The following is a 19,784-nucleotide window of genomic DNA, read 5'->3' as shown; positions in this document are numbered from 1 at the left end:
GGCGTAACTAGTCTCGATGCCTAGGGCTATAGCCCATCCATATACTATATCTATTTTGAGCTTCTTTCCAAAAATTGAATCAATTTGAAATTTGAAATTCAAGTCAAGTAGATAAACTATGTTGCGTTTCACCAGGCACATGCTTGAACATAACTTGAACCAGCAGCGGATAACAGATTTTAATACAGTTATGCAAGAACCTTAAAGAAACTGTATACAATTTTCGCATATACAATTCCAGAATGGGACGAAAGACAATATAGTCTGTTGAGCCTCACTTGAGCACTTGTACCCTATTTGGAATGCTGAGGAAGTAATGTTCCTTACAGACTTCCTCATAATTTCACCAACAGCCTTATGAAATGTGAAAGAAGAAAGATCGTCCACTCGACCGTCAATGCTTCCTTATCCTTGTCTATATGCACGGGGATCTTTACTCATTTCTCGTTACTGATAAAAACTTAATTATAATACTACAAACTTCGTAGAATTTCCAGAGGAGTTCCAAACAACTTTCGGAAGAAAATTTGTACCACTTTTCGATGAAACTTGAAAAAAAATGCCGTGGGAGTTCCGAAGAACCTTTCGAGTAAAATGCGAAGAATGTTTCGAAGAGATTTCTCGCTTAACTTTTCAAAAGGTCCTAAGTAACATTTTTTCATGAATTAATTTGAATAGCGCAATCAACAGAACAACATGAAAGCTTTTGATTGCCGTACTCAAATTAATTCATGAAAAAAATGTTACTTAGGACCTTTTGAAAAGTTAAGCGAGATTTATTGACTAAAATCTACGGAATTTCCAGAGGAAAATCTACAGATTTTTTTGGTTGATATTTTGAAGATTTCCATAAGAAAATTTAGAAGAACTTCCCTTAGAAACTCTGGAAAAAAAAATCCAGAGATTTTTTTTTAAAGAAATACGGGAGAATTTTTAGAGAATTTTCCGAGGAAATTTTGAAAAATAGTGAGAAAATTTCAAAGAATTTGCTAAGAAAATCTCAAGAATAGCCTGTGGAGTTTTGAAGAATTGCCCGATAGAATTTCACAAGAAATTTTCTTGAATATTTTGAAGAAAATTCCTGAGAAAATTTTGGAAAACGCTGCCGTAGCTGATAAAAATGGCGACAAACACCGTCGCCCTAGCGTACACTTCTAGAGCCCACTAGTCTTTCATTCATTTCGTTATGATATGATGAATATGGGACATAACCAAGGAGATAACTCTTTTTCCTTTAAACTTTTTCAGTGATTCAAAATCTTATGTGTTGAAAACTGATATTATTATCAATTAACTTTTCAAATCCTAGGGGGCTAATTTTTTCAAGGGAGAGTCAAGCCTAAGATTGTGAGAAAAGCTTGTAAAATTGTAAGGTCTTCTACTATATGTGTATAAGATTCAAGCAATTTCACAGATACAGATTATGGTAAATTTTTATCATAATTGCAAGTAATTCCGCTGGTTGTGTATAGTAATTGTGTTAATTTAAAATTGGTAGTTAAACGTTATTTCATTTTAATCACTGAATAAATTCAGATAGTAGAAAGTTAACCATCTGTTTCTCGGCAACTGTTTTATTTTCCATTCTTAATCATGTCACGCATATTCTAAAATGGAACCCTGAGTTCTATCAATGCTTGCCTTGCGCATGCACAGGCAGAGGTAGATGTACCCGCAAACAACTGATTCTCTTAATTTTTCCATCCCGTGACCAACTGGGTACCTGGCACATCTCTATTTCTGTATTGCTTTATTCATTCAAATGACAAACTCTGTGCGAACTACTCATTCAGTCGGCAATTTGTCACAAGCGGAAGCGGTCGTCGTCTAGAGAGTTATCTGCTTCAAGCCTATCATCTCGGGTGCGCTCTGTGGGGATATTCTTCGCAGACGGAGATACATACTAGTTTTATAAAAATGAATTTTGAGTGGGACATTCTGTACCCAATTCCGCAAATTCTGGAGGAGTATCACTGCCTGAATACTCCCGGTGAAGTACCAGTTGTTGAATTTAAATATCCCGAAGATTTGAAGGTAAGTTTGTCGAGTCCTATCGGGTATGTTGTTCGGTGTGTAAATAATAAAAAATGTCACTGTGAAGAATCTGTGAGCAGACAAAAATAATTGTAGGTAGTTTGATGGTTGTTATTTATTAGCTGGAATACTAAAAAAGAGAGGAAAAAAGAAATAAATTCAATAAGATCGTCACTTTAAATTCGTTTCTCGTTCTGCTTTCGTTCTTGCCCTAGCGTTGACGTTGGTCGATTAATGGTATCTTCGATTTCGTGCCGTATGTACCAGGTTCCTAAATTTGTGATTCTTAGCTTTTGGTACGTTATCATTTTTGTTCACCGGCCACTTGGCTTTAATAATTTGTATTTTATTTTGCCTATAATTTTATTGAAGTGCATTACTTTAGCTCAAGTAAAACAACCAATCGACTTTTCTGCAAAGAATCAAACCGTATTTTATCGACACGGGGACAGTTATTCATTCGGTAGTTATTTTAATAAAACAATTACATTTAAATGGGCTTCTCTCCTTCGCCGTTTAGTTCTAGGGGTTAATAAAAAGATCAGAAGAAAATTGAGCTTAATTTATTTTTTTCAGATAGCAACAAATTTTATTTTAATTGATCTTGAATTGAATGTGGGGTAACAGAAAGAACGACAGCATCAACATTTTGCAATGCAATACAGTAATATGATCCTAGATAAAATGTAGCCCGATTTTATCACCCCTGGTGCAATTTCGGGTGATAAAATATTTTAATTTTATTTTCAGTTTTTTAATTCATTTCACAAATGAACCGGTGCCAGCGAAAGTGGTACATGTTACATTGAGTAAATTTTACAGGAGACGCATTTTTCCAAAAACTTCGAAAATAAAATTCAAATTCGCAATTTTCTGCATCTCAACTGTACCAACGTGTTATGACTGATGGTAGGTAGAAATAAGAAATTTGCGAAGTTTCTTGACAAATTTCAAGTTTGTTGGATCAAAATGCACATGTACCACTATTAATGGGAACAAAATGCAACAGAAACCGAAAATCGTTGCCAGTAAAAGTGGTACATGTACAGTTAAAAAAATATTTTAAACGGCAGTAAACCACTATGAAATTCAAAATAGGGTTAAAATCTGTTGCGGAAACATCCATGATGTCAAGTTTTATTTTCAATAAGCTGATTTTAGTGGGTAGAACTGCACATGTCCACTTTTCCGGGCAACGAAATTGCCATTGTGATATGTACCAGAAATTATAAAGTGCATATCTCCCGGTTTAGTTGTCAAAAATCACTTTTTCGTTATTCCCTTACTAGACCTTTGCTCGCAGAAGCAGCTGTAAAAAACACAAAATCGACACAAATGGTTTATGTACCACTTTTGCTGGCACCGGTTCAAATATGAATCAGCTTATGCCTTGGAAAGGCAAAATGCGTGAAATGGTTTACACTGCAAAAATATCTGTACATATTGTATGTGTCGCATTTATAAATTTTTGCACAACACCACCCTATAGTAATTGGCACACGTAAATGAAATTGTTGCTTATTTGAAAACACATATAAAATATATTCAGATAGGGGGAGATCCCCCAGCGCCGGACACCCCCCAATATCGGACATTTCTAAAAATGGCACTTTCAGAGATCCCTCCATCATCTTATGTAATACAAAAGAAAGCTATTGAAAATTCTTTTATATGCAGGGAATATCAGATTCTCATGTTGTAAACTTTGTACAAAATTTGAAATTGCACTAAAATCACAGAGAACAGACATGGATGCTCGAACAAAATTTCGGTAAAAACGTGTGTAAAAATTTAAATCGCACTTCAGCGCCGTCATAACACTACATAAACAATGTAGTGCTACCACCTAGGAGTGAGCCTAAGAGCAATTCGGAATGAACACTAACGCTAAAAAGTAAAACACGGCAAATTTTAACCATATTTATCAGCACACTAGCACCGCGCAACGGGAGCATAACGACATACTGCAAAATGACCGGTACAAACTTTTACACAAGCACGCGAATTAAGATGAACGTCTGTTCTCTGTGCTAAAATGTCAAAAATTTCCATGTTTCGCCTTATTTTAGAAGGTTTGAATCAACAATACTAAAATCAATCGAATGCGTTCTGATTATGTCGATATGGTCAATATTAGTCATATTTCAAATAGCGGTCATGATTTGTTAGATATATAATGTATCTATGGTGCAAAATCAATTTCTGTATCCGGTAGCTGTCCCCCGGGTCCGGACAGTGAGTTTTTTCATGTGATCAAATGTTTATTCTTTGCACCTGTTTTGCTAAACTTACTTCAATTCAAATGTTTTCACTTGCTAAGGTATCAGAAAGTCAAAGAAATAAGCAGAAACAAAAATTAAAGATGTCACATATATATATGGAGGGAAATGTAAGTAGGATTTAAGAAATTGAGGTGGAGAGTCAAGTAAGCTCTACTAACACGTGTTAATATCTTCAACTTGAACCAAGTGAAAAATATTGCTAGTCTAAATGATGTCTTTACTCATTTAATAGGAACTTGGTCATATTTGAACATGATGCAATAGTGTCCGGTACTCGGGGACACTTTTCTGAACCCTGGAAATTTTCACTAAAATTCATCATCACAACACATCGTCCAAAAACGTGTTCAAATGATCAAATATACATAGTTTGTATGAATCATATATGATCATATTTTGTGTATATGATATGCAAGTAAACATAATCCGGATAATTAGAGAGTTTTTCGTTAAATGGCTTATGTGTCCGGCACTGGGGGAATAGTTATGGGTGCGCTTATATATTTTAAGTTAAATCTATAGATTTTTGCCAATAAAAATGTGTGGATTTTTAGTAAGTGTAAAAAATCCTTGCGTGACACTCAAAAGTTATTTCAAGACAAAATTTTCAAAACGACTTATCTGCTTTTGTAAACAAAGATTCAAAAGACGATTTGTCGAATCTGATAGCTCTCCCACGCAAACCAACACTATCAATAGGCAGGTGAAGGATTCCGCTACCTGTTGATGGTGTTGGTTTGCGTGGGAGAGCTATCAGATTCGTCAAATCGTCGTTTGAATCTTTGTGTACAAAAGCAGATAAGTCGTTTTGAAAATTTTGTCTTGATTTATAATAAACCATTATAAAGTTATTTAATGAAAATCATTGTTGTTTGCGCTATTATTTACAAAAATTAAAAAAAAAACTAAAATTTTTAAATTTTTTGGCATGATAAATTTGGGGAGTAACAAAATCGGGTCAATAAAAGTCGTTTATCTGTTTAGTGATATTTCGGTTCAACTTACTTGTTGCCTGCTCATTGAGCTCTTCACATCAAATAAAAAAAAAACAGAGAATATCATTAATTAATGATTTGAGTGTATTACTTCTACGTGAAGTTAAACGATTTACAATGATATGGAAATGCTAATATCATCTTTCAAACTGAGACATTCATGAACATGTAGGGGGAATGACGGCTTTGGCAGGTTTTGTTCTATTGTTGGCAGGGGGTTTTTTATGACTGACTAGGCTCAAATTTGGCCTAAACATTCTTTGCATATCAAAGAATATTGTGGAATTTCATAAAATTTGGTCGACAAAAACCCCCCCTCCTCCTGCCAAACTCCCGTATGAAGGGGGAGGGAAGAATATCAGTGTGGAAGCTGATATATATCCACTGGCTTCAGCTTCCACACTGATATTCTTCCCTTCCCCTTCATACGGGAGTTTGGCAGAAGGAAGGTCGTGCGATATGTGCCATCACAAATATTGCCCTCCGCTCGCTTTCAAATCGACTTCTATAAAAACATTCTTCATGCCTGCCGTATCCTAACGGAACTATCAATTCTATACTTTCGCCTCTAATTCTATCATGAACATGTACGTCTCAGTTTGGAAGATGATATTAGCATTTCCATATCATTAGAGAATATCATGTTTTGTTATTGAGTTAAACTGTATTAATCAATATTTGTTATGTTAATAACATAGGCAAAAAATAATATAGATGGCTAAGAGACAAATTTGCAGTATGCGGAGGATTTTTAATGTTCCACAAGAGCCAGAGCTTACACACTTAAAATAAATCGCCGAATTCGGTAAAATTTTACCGAAATCTCAACAGCAGAACTGTTCGGTAAATAATATAACTGATTTTCGGTGATTTTGACAGTTGAGCAATGGAAAAAATTACAAAAAATCTGTAAAATAAATTACCGAACAGTTCAGCTGTTGAGATTTCGGTAAAATTTACCGAATACGGTGAAATGAGTTAAGTGTGTAGGGTGGGGATCTTGCCCCACTTTCCCTTGTGTGCAAAAAATGCGTCGCATATTCTGCCCAGAAGTTACTTTGCACATCTCAATCGAAATGACTTGGCCAATTACTGCCTTACAAAAGTCCTCCCCTGTCGATGAGTGCATTTTTTATGCGTAGGCAAGAACAAACCCACACTCTCGTCGGGTCACTATGATTTGATTCAATCAACTTCACGACATTATGCCTATTGGACACAATATGAAATGATGAAAAATACAATACGAATGTCCACACGGGGAACAAAGATCATATTGACGTTGCATATCACTGTTTGCTAGAATTATAAAAGATCGGAAAGCTCGCTGATACTCTTCAACAGTATATTCAATTAGGATATCACTAGCTTCGCTAACTGAGATTTCCTAACTTTAAAAGCATTCCGCATAATCAAGGGTGTATTCACCATGCAATTGGCGGGCAACGCAATGATCTTTTCCTTCTCCATTCACATATTGACTGCATTTTTTCCTGATACTCGCCAGTTCAGCCTGACAATTGAAATCTTATACAAATAATTTAAGTGTTATTCCCAAGCACGCATTCGTTACTTATCTGTTCAAAAACAGTTAATCTGATCATAATAAAATAGCTACAATGTGAGATAACGTAGGATCATTTGAACAGTTTGTTCAATAAACTGCTACAAATTTTTGTATGGGAGGAAAATGGGGAATCAAATGTCCCCATATTGACGTAACAACTTGAAATCCAAATATCCTAAAATTATGATGGAATGTTGACATTTTGACCAGTACAGATCATTTAGCTTAGCATATTATCAATTCAGTAGAATACCGAAATGGGCGACTAGCGAGGTTGAATTTTTCTCACAATCCATACGTTAAATCTAATTTCGGAAGTGGTGCGCTGTATAACGTATCACCAAAAAACAGCGCACCACTTCCGAAGTTAGGTTTAGCGTGCGAATTGTGAGAAAAATCCAACTTCGCTAGTCGCCCATTCCGGTTTTTTACTGAATTGATAATATTTATGGCTCTGTGCTGTGAAAAATATAGCGTTCGGTCATTGTAAGGAGAAAGCGTTCAAATTTTGCATGCCCATGAAAAAAATCTTAGCCAAAAGTCTAAAACAATATTTTTAAATATCTCCATATTATTTTTCGTTTTTGTACTCTCAAATAGTAATACTAACTTGCCCTGAGATTTTTGGATCAATATTGATTACTTGTGAGCAATGCTGGCTGCCAAAACTTCACCATAATTTACATACTAGTTTTATCGCAACTGTCCATGAAAAAATGTTCATGTTTTATCGTTTTTTCTGGGTTTTTATTGATTTTTAAGATGGAAATCAATATAGGTACCAATAATGAGGGTATGTAAAATCCTTTCCAAGCATGATTCGATCTGAAATTGTTTTTGGATGATCCAAAATGATGATATTAATTGCTAGCTTTTTTTTACCTTTTTTACAATAATATGTTTTACAAAATTAAACTTTTAATTAGGTTCCGAACCCGATCAAGCAACAAAATTGTCAGCGTTGGAAAGATTGAAGTTTCCTCAATAAGCTCCATGAAATACATTTCACGCATCCTCACGCAATCGTGAGTTGTTTTTATTTGAATATAGTGAAGTTTTCTAAGAAAAGCTAGGCGAAAAAATAAATATTTATGATTTTAATATTTATGATTTGATTTAGAAATGGTTCGCTTTCAAAGAAGACTTGGGCTTTCATGAAAAGCATACGTATTTTTCGAATGTAAAAGGTTGTTAAGACATAAAGCGGCTGAAGTAAAACGAATTTATCTGATCTGCTCCATTGATTGTAATATCAATACATTATCTAGGGACTTCAACATTATCCGATGACAAATTTATATGGTCGAAGTGAACAAACAAAGCACATCTTCGGAAATCTTAGTAAGTATTAATTAAAGAATGAAAATTAACATAAAAATTATACTCAATGACAGAGTCAGAGGAGGACACCACTCGTCGCAAGCACGCTTTAGTTCCCAAAGGCAGCGTTTTTACGCCAAGTGGTGCTCTACCTAATAATAACAACTGACGCCGCCGATGGTCATACTTCACTACTAGTTTAATACAAAAAGCACAAAAACAAAAAAAACACGCTTTTGCTGTTAATTGAATGCATTTACAGCTGACAAAATGATAAGCATAGTTTTGGCCACGCTTTTACACTGCGTACTCCTATGTGGTCCTGCAGAATCAATACGGTTGCCAATCCAAAATAAAACTCATAACATAACGATTATTTCTTGAGAGGATCTATAAAAAATATTTAAAAAAACAACTTTAATTTGTTCAATTCTCCCCACTTTCCCCTATTCTGACAAAAACATAGCAACAAATTTTTATTCGCAAATGCTTTGATTTATTTTGTTTCTTACCACATGCATATGTATGTAAACTCCCTTTCTATAGGGCAATAGTGGAGCACTGCTTGTAGTATCTAGGATTTTGCCTATAACTATTGATATATATCTATATCTATATCTATATCTATATCGAAATAATTGAAACATTCGATATCAATTTGATGAAAAACAGTTTATGTTGTTTTCACAGAATAGTGTAGAATGGATATATGCAGTTTCTTAAGAAAATAATAATTATTCATTTGATCAACTACTATTCATAATCATCTTAACTGGAAATCCAAACGAACATTACTCTCGGCCATTTCTTCTCAGTTATGGCTTTGGTTCTCCGATGATCTCTACTTGTTTTGTGGCAGTAGTAATTAAATATAGATAGTACAAATGCGAATGTAACCTTATTGATATCTATATGCGGAAACAAACACGACATGCTTAGTGCCCATTACTTCCATTATTCCTAACATCATCTTGTTGTGTAATAGCGCGTCTCGTCGCAAAATTGTGAATTAACTGAAAAATATGCTTCGATCAACCATTCTACAGGGTGCGGCAGAAAATAATGCGAAAATTGTTTCTTTTTCTTTCAAATCCCATGTGAACTGCTCCAAGCAATAATATCAACATTTTCGAGTTCAGTTATCATTATAAGGTCCTTTCACACAAATTTACTGAATGTGTGCTCTATTTTTATTAATCATACAGGTAAACTTCGATATAACGTACATATCGATTTCAAGTTTGTACGTTATATCGAATTGTACGTTATATCGAAGCATGAGTAATAATCCTTATTTTACAATACTCAAATGTCGTACTATCATGTACTTTATGGGCGAATATTTTTTTTTTATATGAGGCTCAGCTAGCAGTGTGAAACAGCTTTTCTTGTGAACAATTCCTACAAACTTGTTTGTTATGCTATAAAAAATGACCGAAGAATTGTATTCGTCATTTTATTTCTATATAAAGTACATGAAATAAAAGGCTAAGAGGCACTGGAAACACAACGCTTGCTTTTCGTTGCACCGTTTGTTTCATTTATTGAGTATCCGCGATCTTTAGTGGATTTAAACTAGGACACGGTGTGGCACTTTAAATTAAATATTAAATATTGTCATAGATATTTAATTATATACGCCAACAATATTCTGAAAAAAATCTGATATCACGGTAATTTTATTCGAAATTTCCGATGGAATTTCTAGAGAAGTTCCTGAATAAAAGTCTGGAGAATTTTATGATCTTTTCATCGGGAATTCCTTTGATAATTTTTTCAGAGATTCCTTTAGGAATTCTTTTTTCAATTAAACCATACAAAATACCTGAATTCTATCCGATATTTTGTTGGAAAAATACTTCCTTGAAGGTATTTTTAACAGAATGTTTGAAGGATTTTTTAAGGAATTTTCAACGAAAAAGTCAAAGATTTCCTAAAGGGATTTGCCAAGAAATTCCAAACGGCATTTCCAAACTATTTCCCAAAGGAATGCCTAAAAAATCAAAAGAATTCTCCGAACGATTTTCCGCTGGTATTACCGAAAAACATTCTAAAGGAATTTCCTCAAAAAAGTTTAAAGAAATTTTGGAAATTCTGAAGAAAACTCCAGAGGAATTACCGAAGATATTTCTGAAAGAGTTGCTGAGGAATCTAAGGAATATTCAAATTAATTTCCTGCAGAAAGATCTGAAAGATTTGCTGGAGTAAGTTCTAAATGAATTTCTGGAGGACTTTTTAGAAAATCTCGATTTATTATTTTATTTTTATTAACGTCTCTTTTTAATTTAGAAATTAAGTTTGACGCTAACAGGAATTTCTGAAGAAATTTCTTAAGGTATTTGCGAAAGAATCTCCATAGGGATTTCCGGTGGATTCCTGAAGGAATTCTTAAACGAATTCCTTAAAAAATATATATAATGCAACTTCCGAAGAAATTCCTAAGCGAATTTTCAAAACCTTAATAATTTTCCGAAGGAATTTGTAAAGTAATTCCAGAACGAATCCCCACAGGAATTTTTGAAGGAATACCCGAAAGAATTACCAAAATATTTTCCATCCTTTGCTTCCTCTTCTTCCTTCCTTCCTTCTGTGGCTGAGCGGGCTTACCGGTGGTATCGCCGGGGTGGCTTGGAGATCTTCCTCGCTTCTTGCTTTGTTGCAACTCTAAGAAGGGCGATCAACTATCAGCGGAAACAATGCCGGATTAGGCCGACTACGGAGCCAGGGAATTACGGCGGTTCTTGCTGGGGCTTTCAACGCAAAGACAGTAGGGTTGACCTCCTTTTCAGGTCATTGCCCTCGTCTTATAGTATCGACCCAATTACGCCACCTTTTAATGGCTACTTAACGAAGGTACTTCTGGCTCTTTGTTGATGGGTTGGAAGACTATGGTGAGTGGTTGGATGCGGTCTTATAGGGTGGTGGAGGCTAATCATGCCCTGCTCTACTGCAGTTGTTAAAGTACTGGAAAAACCTACGAGATGAGTTTTACCTGCCATTCACAAATTAACGCATTAGACTACATTTTAAAGAATTTCTCGGAAACACTCATCATATAACATAACCAAAACTTACAAATTCGTTTATAAATTCCTCAGGAGTTTCTTTTATTCTAGAATTTTTTGAGAAATTCCTGGGATAATTTCTAAAAGTGTTGCTCAAGGAGTTTCCGAAGGAATTCTTGCAGGATTTTCCGGAGGTCTTAGGATTTTCTTGAAAGAAATTAAAGAAAGAATTCGATGTGAAAGTATTGACCTAATGTCTAAGGGAAATTCCGAAGGAATTCCTGGAAGAATTTTCGAAGGAATTGCTGGATTCAAGACATTCCTGGGGTAATTTTCAAAGGAATTTTTGGAGCCATTTGAGAATAAATTACTGGTACATTTTTCGAAAGAACAACTACCTGGGGCTCTTTTTGAAGGAAATCCAGGAGAAATTCCAGATGGAACTATTCCAGAAGGAATTCTGGAAGGAGTTCCTGAAGGAATTTCCGAAGGAATTTCTGTAGAAATCAATTCTGACTTTGACTAATAATAACTAGACATTTGTCCATAGAATATGCCTAAAACCTCATTAGCTCAATATCATTCAATCCTGAGGAGAATTCTGAGGATAGTGCAAAGTCGCGAAAACAGTTATTAATGCCTCTAGCTGATAAAATTAGAATCCATTATAATAATTTAGTATATTATTTTGTAATAACTACTCAAATTAAAATTATTTTTCAAAGTGTACGTTATAACGGGGAAAAATGTACGCTATATCGAGTGACGTTATATCGAGTGTACGTTATATCGGGGGTACGTTATATCGAAGATTACCTCACCCAATATTTTTTTTACACGGTTGGTATTCTTTAATTTCCCGATTAACCTGATTTTTTACAGCTTTTGAAATACCACCTGAATTTTCTTTGATTTTTTGTGAATTTTTTCATGGGGTTAACTCATAGTTTCATCAACGCTGAAGGTCGTAATCAGCTAAAACCCACCCGTGTAAAAAAAGAACCGGGTGTATCTCCAAGACGACACCGGAGCTAAAACACCCATTTCGAACTATAGACACTATAGGTTCCATAGACGAGCTGAGGCAAAGGCGAGTGTAGCCAAACGAACTGTCAGTTAGTGTAGCCAAACGAGCATGACATCACTATTGCAACCCAAGCAACGCAGCGTGTGACGTCAAATTCGCGTGGTACATTGTGAAAAAGTAAAAAAACACGCTTAATCGAAATAACCCAATCGTGCTCGTCTATGGAACCTATAGTGTCTATAATTTCTAAGCTAGTCCTCCGACATCGACTGCCAGGGTAGACGAAAATGGCTCATCAACAGTAAAACGATAACAAAACATGATATTAACTTGTTTGAAATAAGAGTAAAAATAACAAAAAATTGCATCGAAATATCATAAAAATATCAAGTTTTGCCATTAACAAGAACTTATCAATATCTTGAGCTATTAGTTTGTTCTTGTTAATAGCAAAACCCGATATTTTGATAATATTTCGGTGCAATTTTTTGTTATTTTCGCTAGTTATTTTTACTCTTATTTCAAACAAGTTAATATCAGGTTTTGTTATCAATATCAGGGTTTCTACCCGGGGTGACGCTCCATCATGCCGTAGGACAACGTTTTGATCATCGGAGAATTTGGCATACACCCAGGGAAGCACTTGGTCTTTTAAAATACCGATAAATAACTCGGTATTGATTTTAAGCACAACCAAAATGAAAACAGGCGGCAGTTTCATACCGTTGTGGCCCTCAAGTCAAACATCATGACATCAACCGGATTGGTTTGGAATTTAAACTTCATTTTCTCCAGAACATCCAGTAGTTCCTATACCCGGTCCGTAATCAAGTGGCGTTTCACTCAAGCTCTGGAAGGTACCTGCAAGTCTTCTTTGATGGATCTCGCATGGATTTCTCAGAAATTTTGACCTCCTTGGAAATTTTTTTGATGGAATGCACCAGGTTGCAAGCAATCTTTCCACGAGCCGATTTGATCACGTTTGGCTTACGTGCAAAACATGGGCATCCACTTCCCGTCCTCCGCTGCTAAGATCCGTCCTGCAGAAACATTTTAAGGCGATAAACTGTGATCAAAAGATATCCTACCACAATAGTAATCTCATTCGTAGTCTTCTGGGCGAGTAACAAACTAGTAGCCACTTCTTATGTGAACATTTTCAGAAATTTGCAATAAAACAATTACAATCTCTCAGTGCAGTGCATTTAAAAGTTAACAAAAACAAATATACTTTCATTATAAATTAGTCACTAGCTACTCTAATTAACCCAATACTCCCAAGTTTGAATATTTTTGCATTATTTTCTGCCATACCATGTATGAGATGATATAGTGTTATTAGCAGCGTTTTAAACTAAATAAATGAATGAATGAAATGATACGATTTCAAAGATTTCAAATAATTATTTATGCATTTGACTCTCATCTGAGTATTTCTACGATTTCATAAATTTATTGCAACATTTTCATTCATTTTGTTTATATTTTCAGAATTCAATTGATTTTACTATTGATAATGATGAAAAACACGACCTGTCTACAATTGAGTCAATAATCAAGGATGTTATTCGTTATTCAGTCAAAACTGGTCACAACAACTTCCACAATCAACTTTTTGCGGGTGTAGATCCTTACGGGCTGGCCGGAAGCTGGATCACGGATGCCCTCAACACCAGCCAGTTCGTCTCTTCTACCGGATTCAAATCGTCCTGTTTAATACATTCCAGTTTTCTTTCTTGTAGATATACCTACGAAGTGGGACCAGTTTTCACATTGATCGAAGATGCGTTGATAAAGAAATGTTTGGCACTGTTCGGCTTCGAAGACGGAGATGGCATTCTTTCGCCAGGAGGCTCAGTGTCAAATATGTATGCCATGGTTGCTGCAAGATACAGGGCTTTCCCCGATGTTAAACGGACTGGTTTGGCCAACCAACCCACGCTTGTAGCTTTTACTTCAGAGGACGTACGTTTCATGTACATATTTTTAACAAATAGTTTCTCAATTCTAATTTAAATTTATTTTAACAGGCACATTACAGTCTCAAAAAGGCAGTTCATTGGCTTGGCATAGGACTCGACAACTTGATTGTGGTGAAAACGGATCCTCAAGGACGTATGATTCCAGCCGAGCTGGAGAAATCAATCGAATTGGCCCTTGAAACTGGACGAAGGCCATTTTTTGTTAATTCAACCGCGGGTACCACGGTCCTTGGAGCGTTTGATCCGTTTGATCAGATTGCTGATATTTGTCAAAAATATAATCTCTGGATGCATGTCGACGGGTGCTTAGGAGGTACGGCAGTTCTATCAAGTCACAATGCTCATCTTCTAGCAGGTTCGACCCGAGCGGATTCATTCGCTTGGAACCCACACAAAACGTTGGGTGCGCCTCTCCAGAGTTCCGTATTTATCCTCAAACATAAAGGATTGTTGCACGAGTGCAATTCTGCCAATGCGGATTATCTGTTTCAACAAGATAAATTTTATGACGTCTCATATGATACCGGAGACAAAAGTGTTCAGTGTGGAAGAAAGGTGGACGCTTTCAAAATATGGCTTATGTTTAAAGCACGTGGAGCAAACGGCTTGCGATCACTTGTTGACAACGCTTTCGAATGTGCTCAATATTTCAACGATGAAATCAGAAAACGGCCTGGGTTCCGGCTAGTTTTGGAGGAGTATCAGTACACCAACATATGTTTCTGGTATATTCCCAAGCGGTTACAAGTGGATTCGAAGAAACAGGATGCTTCATGGTGGGCTGAAATTCATAAGGTTTGAATCATGATTGATATGTCTAGGATGATATATGAAAAATTGTTTACTTTTTTATTGCAGATTACGGCTAAAATTAAAGAATGTATGGCGAAACGTGGATCTATGCTGATAGGATATGTGCCATTGCCTCGAAAGAATTTGGGCAACTTTTTCAGAATGGTTGTGACCTGCCATCCAAGGCCATCTTTTGCCACTATGAGTGATGTGATAGATGAAATAGAACAAGTAGGTGAAACACTTTGAAGATATAATCACTTGGAAGAATAAAATAAATTTAAACAGACTATTTTGAACTTTACTCTACATTAGAAAGAAAAGAACCAAATTAATTCACCTAGCGGATAGTCATTTGCTGTGTCAAGTTGAGTGAATTGGTATATAACACTGTAGGTCTCCAAACCACCTATGAAAAAGTTATGTTTTGGAGTGAAATGATAGCCGTTTTCAACTAGGGGAAGAGGCCCCAAAACGCCCCATACCAGAATGCTGATTCGCCGACGCGTGGTGCTTTGTTCCCTAAGAGCTGCCAACTAAAAGGCGTTTTGCCTCATGAGTTTTCCGGCAACAGAATATCACCACTTTTTTGAAATGTGAATATTATCAATATGATTGAGATTTTTGACAACTTTTGAATGGCATCAACTAGCTATCTTGTTTAACTGTTACATAATGTAAAAATACCCATGAATAGCGTTACAAATAAGACAATAAAGCAGTGTTTGCTTAGCTAAGGCATATTGCCCCCCTTCCCCTACTCAGTGACTGATTAAAATTTTATTGCTGTTTCTTTTCTTCCCACGGAAGTTTTACTCTAATTTCATCAGAAGCTTTTGAAGGAAATTGAGTAAAATTTCCTTGTGAAGAAAAGAGAGGGCAATACAATTTTACTCAGTCACAAAGTAGGTGAAAGTTAGCGTGTATGCATACCAAATTCAACTGAAGATGAGACTTATTTCCTAGATAATGATTTCTGCTTTTATCTTACAAAAAAGTACACGTACACGTCTATGATACAACTTTTTTTGTAAGATAAAAGCAGAACCTTCAGTTGAATTTGGTGATTATGCATACACGCCAACTTTCACCTACTTTGTGGCTGAGTAAAATTGTATTGCCCTTTCTTTTCTTCACACGGAAATTTTACTCAATTTCCTTCAAAAGCTTTAGATGAAAATTGAGTAAAACTTCCGTGGGAAAAAAAGAGACAGCAATACAATTTTAATCAGTCACTGAGTAGATAAAAATTAGTGTGTACATTCAAAACCACATTTTCTAAAAACTTTAGAAAACGTGACCTGAAAATGAAATATTTAGAAATCATTACTTACTTCCTTCTATCAAGACACTGTTTGTCGTAATGACAAATATTTGTCAACATTCCGTGCCGATAGTTCAAACGAGCCAGACGTGTGTGCTGTGTCTCATCGCGGATTGTGTTCGGTAGTGCGATTTGTATTGTGTGGTGCTATTCCTACCTACGGATCCGAGGCGATCGCTGTCGGCGAGTGAAGCAGCTGCTTCCGGCGACGCCAGTGCACCGTCTGCCATTTGCACCCTACCAGCACTTTCCTTTCGAAAACTCCCATTACGCATTGCTCCTCCACGAGCATCGTCCAGGTCTCGTGTCCGTAAAAAAACTTCCGGTCTAATTAGCGTTTTGTAGATAGTCAGTTTGGTACGGCGGCGAACTCTATCGATCGGAGCATTTTGCGGAGTCCAGAGTACGTACGATTTCTTGCCATTATGCGTCTCCGAATTTCTCTGCTGGTATCATTATCGGAGGTCACCAGTGAGCGCAAGTACACGAATTCTTCAACCACCTCGATTTCGTCACCACCGATAGAAACTCGTGGTGGGTGGGTGTCCTCTCTTGAGCCTCTTCCTATCATGTACTTCGTCTTCGACGTGTTGATGACTAGTCCAATCCGTTCAGCTTCACTTTTCAGTCTGATGTAGGCTTCCTCCATCCTTTCAAAGTTACGTGCCATAATATCAATGTCGTCGGCGAAACCAAATAACTGGACGGACTTTGTGAAAATCGTACCACTCGTGTCAATCCCTGCCCTTCATATTACTCCCTCCAAAACGATGTTGAATAGCAGACACGGAAGATCATCACCTTGCCGTAACCCTCTGCGCGTTTTGAAGGGACTCGAGAATGCCCCTGAAACTCGAACTAAGCAGCTCACATCGTCGCCTTGATCAACCGTATTAGTTTATCCGGAAACCCGTTTTCGTGCATTAGCTGCCATAGCTGGTCCCGGTCAATTGTATCATATACGGCTTTTAAGTCGATAAATAGATGATGTGTGGGTACGTTGTATTCGTGGCATTTCTGCAATACCATAAATCCCGCCTGGTACTGCCCCACGAACTCTCTTTCAATTGGTGTTTATTGGCAGCATAAAATTTGGGAGAGTACCTTGTAGACGGCGTTCAGCAATGTGATTGCGCGGTAGGTGCTACAATCCAGCTTATCGCCCTTTTTGTAGATGGGACACACGACACCTTCCATTAGGGTGTCCCAAAATTGGACAAAGTCTGAAGTGTTGGGGGATCAACCTTCAAATGAATGCTTAGGATATACCAAAACAAAAATTGTTCTACGACAACTCTGGCAAATGATGTTTTGGGGTAGCCCTGACGTATTTTATAGAAAAGTACTTTTTTATAGGGAACATCGAAAAAAAAATAGTATATCGGAAAATGTTTCGATGGAACCAATCCATTCCATATTTTTTACATTTAACTTGGGAGTTTAACTTTATGGTAAAACATTGATAGGGCATGTTTTAGGACTATATATTTTTCACTGATGCTTTAAATGCCCTGAAATGATGTTTTTTTCAATATGTTTTTCGATTAATGCATCCAAAATAGGTTTCCATAATTTCCATCTACTGCAGATTAGGAAAAAACGTATTGCAATTCCAGATCATGATACCTGGTTTTGCAGTTCATGTTTAAGTGAAGAACCGCCTACTTCTCCATACCAACAAAATGAGTCCTTTAATAACTATTATAGCCATTCAAATGAGTCACAAAATAGTAGTTTGTGCTACTAGTTGCAAAAAGATATTTTTTCAGCACGAGTTGTACGTTTATCCAACGAGGCTAGCCGAGTTGGATAAATACTTCGAGTGCTGAAAAATCGAGTTTTGCAACGAGTTGCACACGCTATTTTTTGCAATGACGAAAAATGGGCTTTAATATGATAAATCTATACCAAAATTGTACAATCGAATTTACTCCACATGATCATTCATGCAAATAAATTATGTTGCGCAGAGAACAATAAGATTCCATCTTATCGTGCCAAATTGCGATGGATGCGATTGCCTTTGGAAAATTGTGATGTTATGTCCAACAAACCATTTCATTTATTACGAGACGCTTAGAGTACACCATTTAAACACTCACCCAAACTAATTCAGCTAAATGTAGTCAAGTAACTACTGTCCCAATGTAGGTTTTTCATTATAGCACCCAAATGAGTGCTATAATGAATATTATGCAACCCATTTGAGTTGCATAATAATCATTAAAGCACCCATTCTGTTGGTATGGAAAAGTAGGCCGTTTTATCACTCAAATGACAACTGTAAACCAGGTATTATGATCAGGAATTGCAAAATTGATTATAACACTTATTTGAATGTTATAATGGAAACCCAACAATGGAACAACAGTAACATGACTGACTACAAATTGCTTAATTAGTCTAGGTAAGTGTTCAAATAATTTGATGGATATGACTTCAGAACTTCAGATCAGAATATTGTGTCATGGTTTGTCGAGCTGTGCAAAGTTATCCGATAACATATGTAGAAATAAATTGTTTTCTGTACCAACTTGAATTTTTGGGCAAGAACGATCGTGTGAAGTAAATCCAACTCGATCATTTTGATTTCGATTTATCATATTAAAGCTCATTCTACGTCATTGTGCAGAGTCAAAAAAATTAAACGGAATTCGAAGACACCAAGAAATTAACAGCACATGTTAAGAGTAAAAAATGCGGTTGAAAAAGTCTTGGAAGACAATGTGGCAGAAAACTTATTGAAGTTTCTGGGACTTGATTGGAGTTTCCTGCATGAAGACACAACCATCAGGAACAACAAAAATTATTTTATTGCCGCAAAATGTCTTTGTTTGTGTGTTACAAACGATCCAGCGAGCGAGCCTTGCAGTATAGCAAGTGCACATATTTAGTTTGGTTCAAAGGCAGACCAAGATTGTTAAAGGTCGTAGCAGAAAGTATCAACATAACTCTTTGGAACACTCCGGTTTCAGTATTCGTAGGCAAAATAGCTTGTTATTAGTGTAGATTCAGAAAAAAAATTCAAGCTCTTTTAGTCGAATGTCTTCAACTGTCTAAGACGAGTGTAGTATACTGTATAGATTGTTCTTAGTTCCAGAAATACAAAAATGTTAGATGCTAAAGATTTCAACATGCTAAAAAATAATGATAATAATTGCCAAAAGGTGATTTTCTCAACACGGATATACGTTAATCCAACGAGGCTTGCCAAATGGGATAAATACTACGAATGCTTAAAATTCGAGTTTTGGAACTAGTTGCTCACACATTATTATTTGCAATGACGTAAAATGAGCTTTAATGTGATACATCGACATCAAAATAATCTAGTTGGATCCACATGATCGTTCTTGCCAAAAAATCAAGTTGGTACAAAAAACTATTAATTTCCATGCTATCGCGAAACATTACACAGATAGTTTTGAAGTCTTATCCATCGAACTATTTGAACAC

At 36.1% G+C, this 19,784-nt stretch overlaps 1 protein-coding gene across 1 annotated transcript; it reads left to right on the top strand.

Annotated features, from left to right (window-relative positions):
- The first annotated feature begins 1,776 nt into the window (after positions 1–1,776).
- LOC134226829 (acidic amino acid decarboxylase GADL1) lies at positions 1,777–15,296 on the top strand. Its single transcript, XM_062707852.1, has 5 exons — positions 1,777–2,034; positions 13,722–13,909; positions 13,973–14,195; positions 14,261–15,007; positions 15,071–15,296. Exons 1-5 carry the CDS (start codon positions 1,918–1,920, stop codon positions 15,251–15,253), a joined length of 1,458 nt encoding a protein of 485 aa, XP_062563836.1. The 5' UTR covers positions 1,777–1,917; the 3' UTR covers positions 15,254–15,296.
- Positions 15,297–19,784: the final 4,488 nt, after the last annotated feature.

This window comes from Armigeres subalbatus, chromosome 3 (assembly GCF_024139115.2).
Source record: "Armigeres subalbatus isolate Guangzhou_Male chromosome 3, GZ_Asu_2, whole genome shotgun sequence".
In the NCBI taxonomy this organism is placed as follows: domain Eukaryota; kingdom Metazoa; phylum Arthropoda; class Insecta; order Diptera; family Culicidae; genus Armigeres; species Armigeres subalbatus.
The sequence above is the reverse complement of the archived record's forward strand: the minus strand, read 5'-3'. Positions and strand labels throughout refer to the sequence as shown.

Excerpts from the sequence above, each read along its gene's own strand:
- LOC134226829 (XM_062707852.1), top strand. The coding sequence starts at position 1,918 with ATGAATTTTGAGTGGGACATTCTGTACCCAATTCCGCAAATTCTGGAG. Across the intron at positions 13,910-13,972 it reads GATGCCCTCAACACCAGCCA|ATATACCTACGAAGTGGGAC; the intron begins GTTCGTCTCTTC and ends TCTTTCTTGTAG. Across the intron at positions 14,196-14,260 it reads TAGCTTTTACTTCAGAGGAC|GCACATTACAGTCTCAAAAA; the intron begins GTACGTTTCATG and ends TTATTTTAACAG.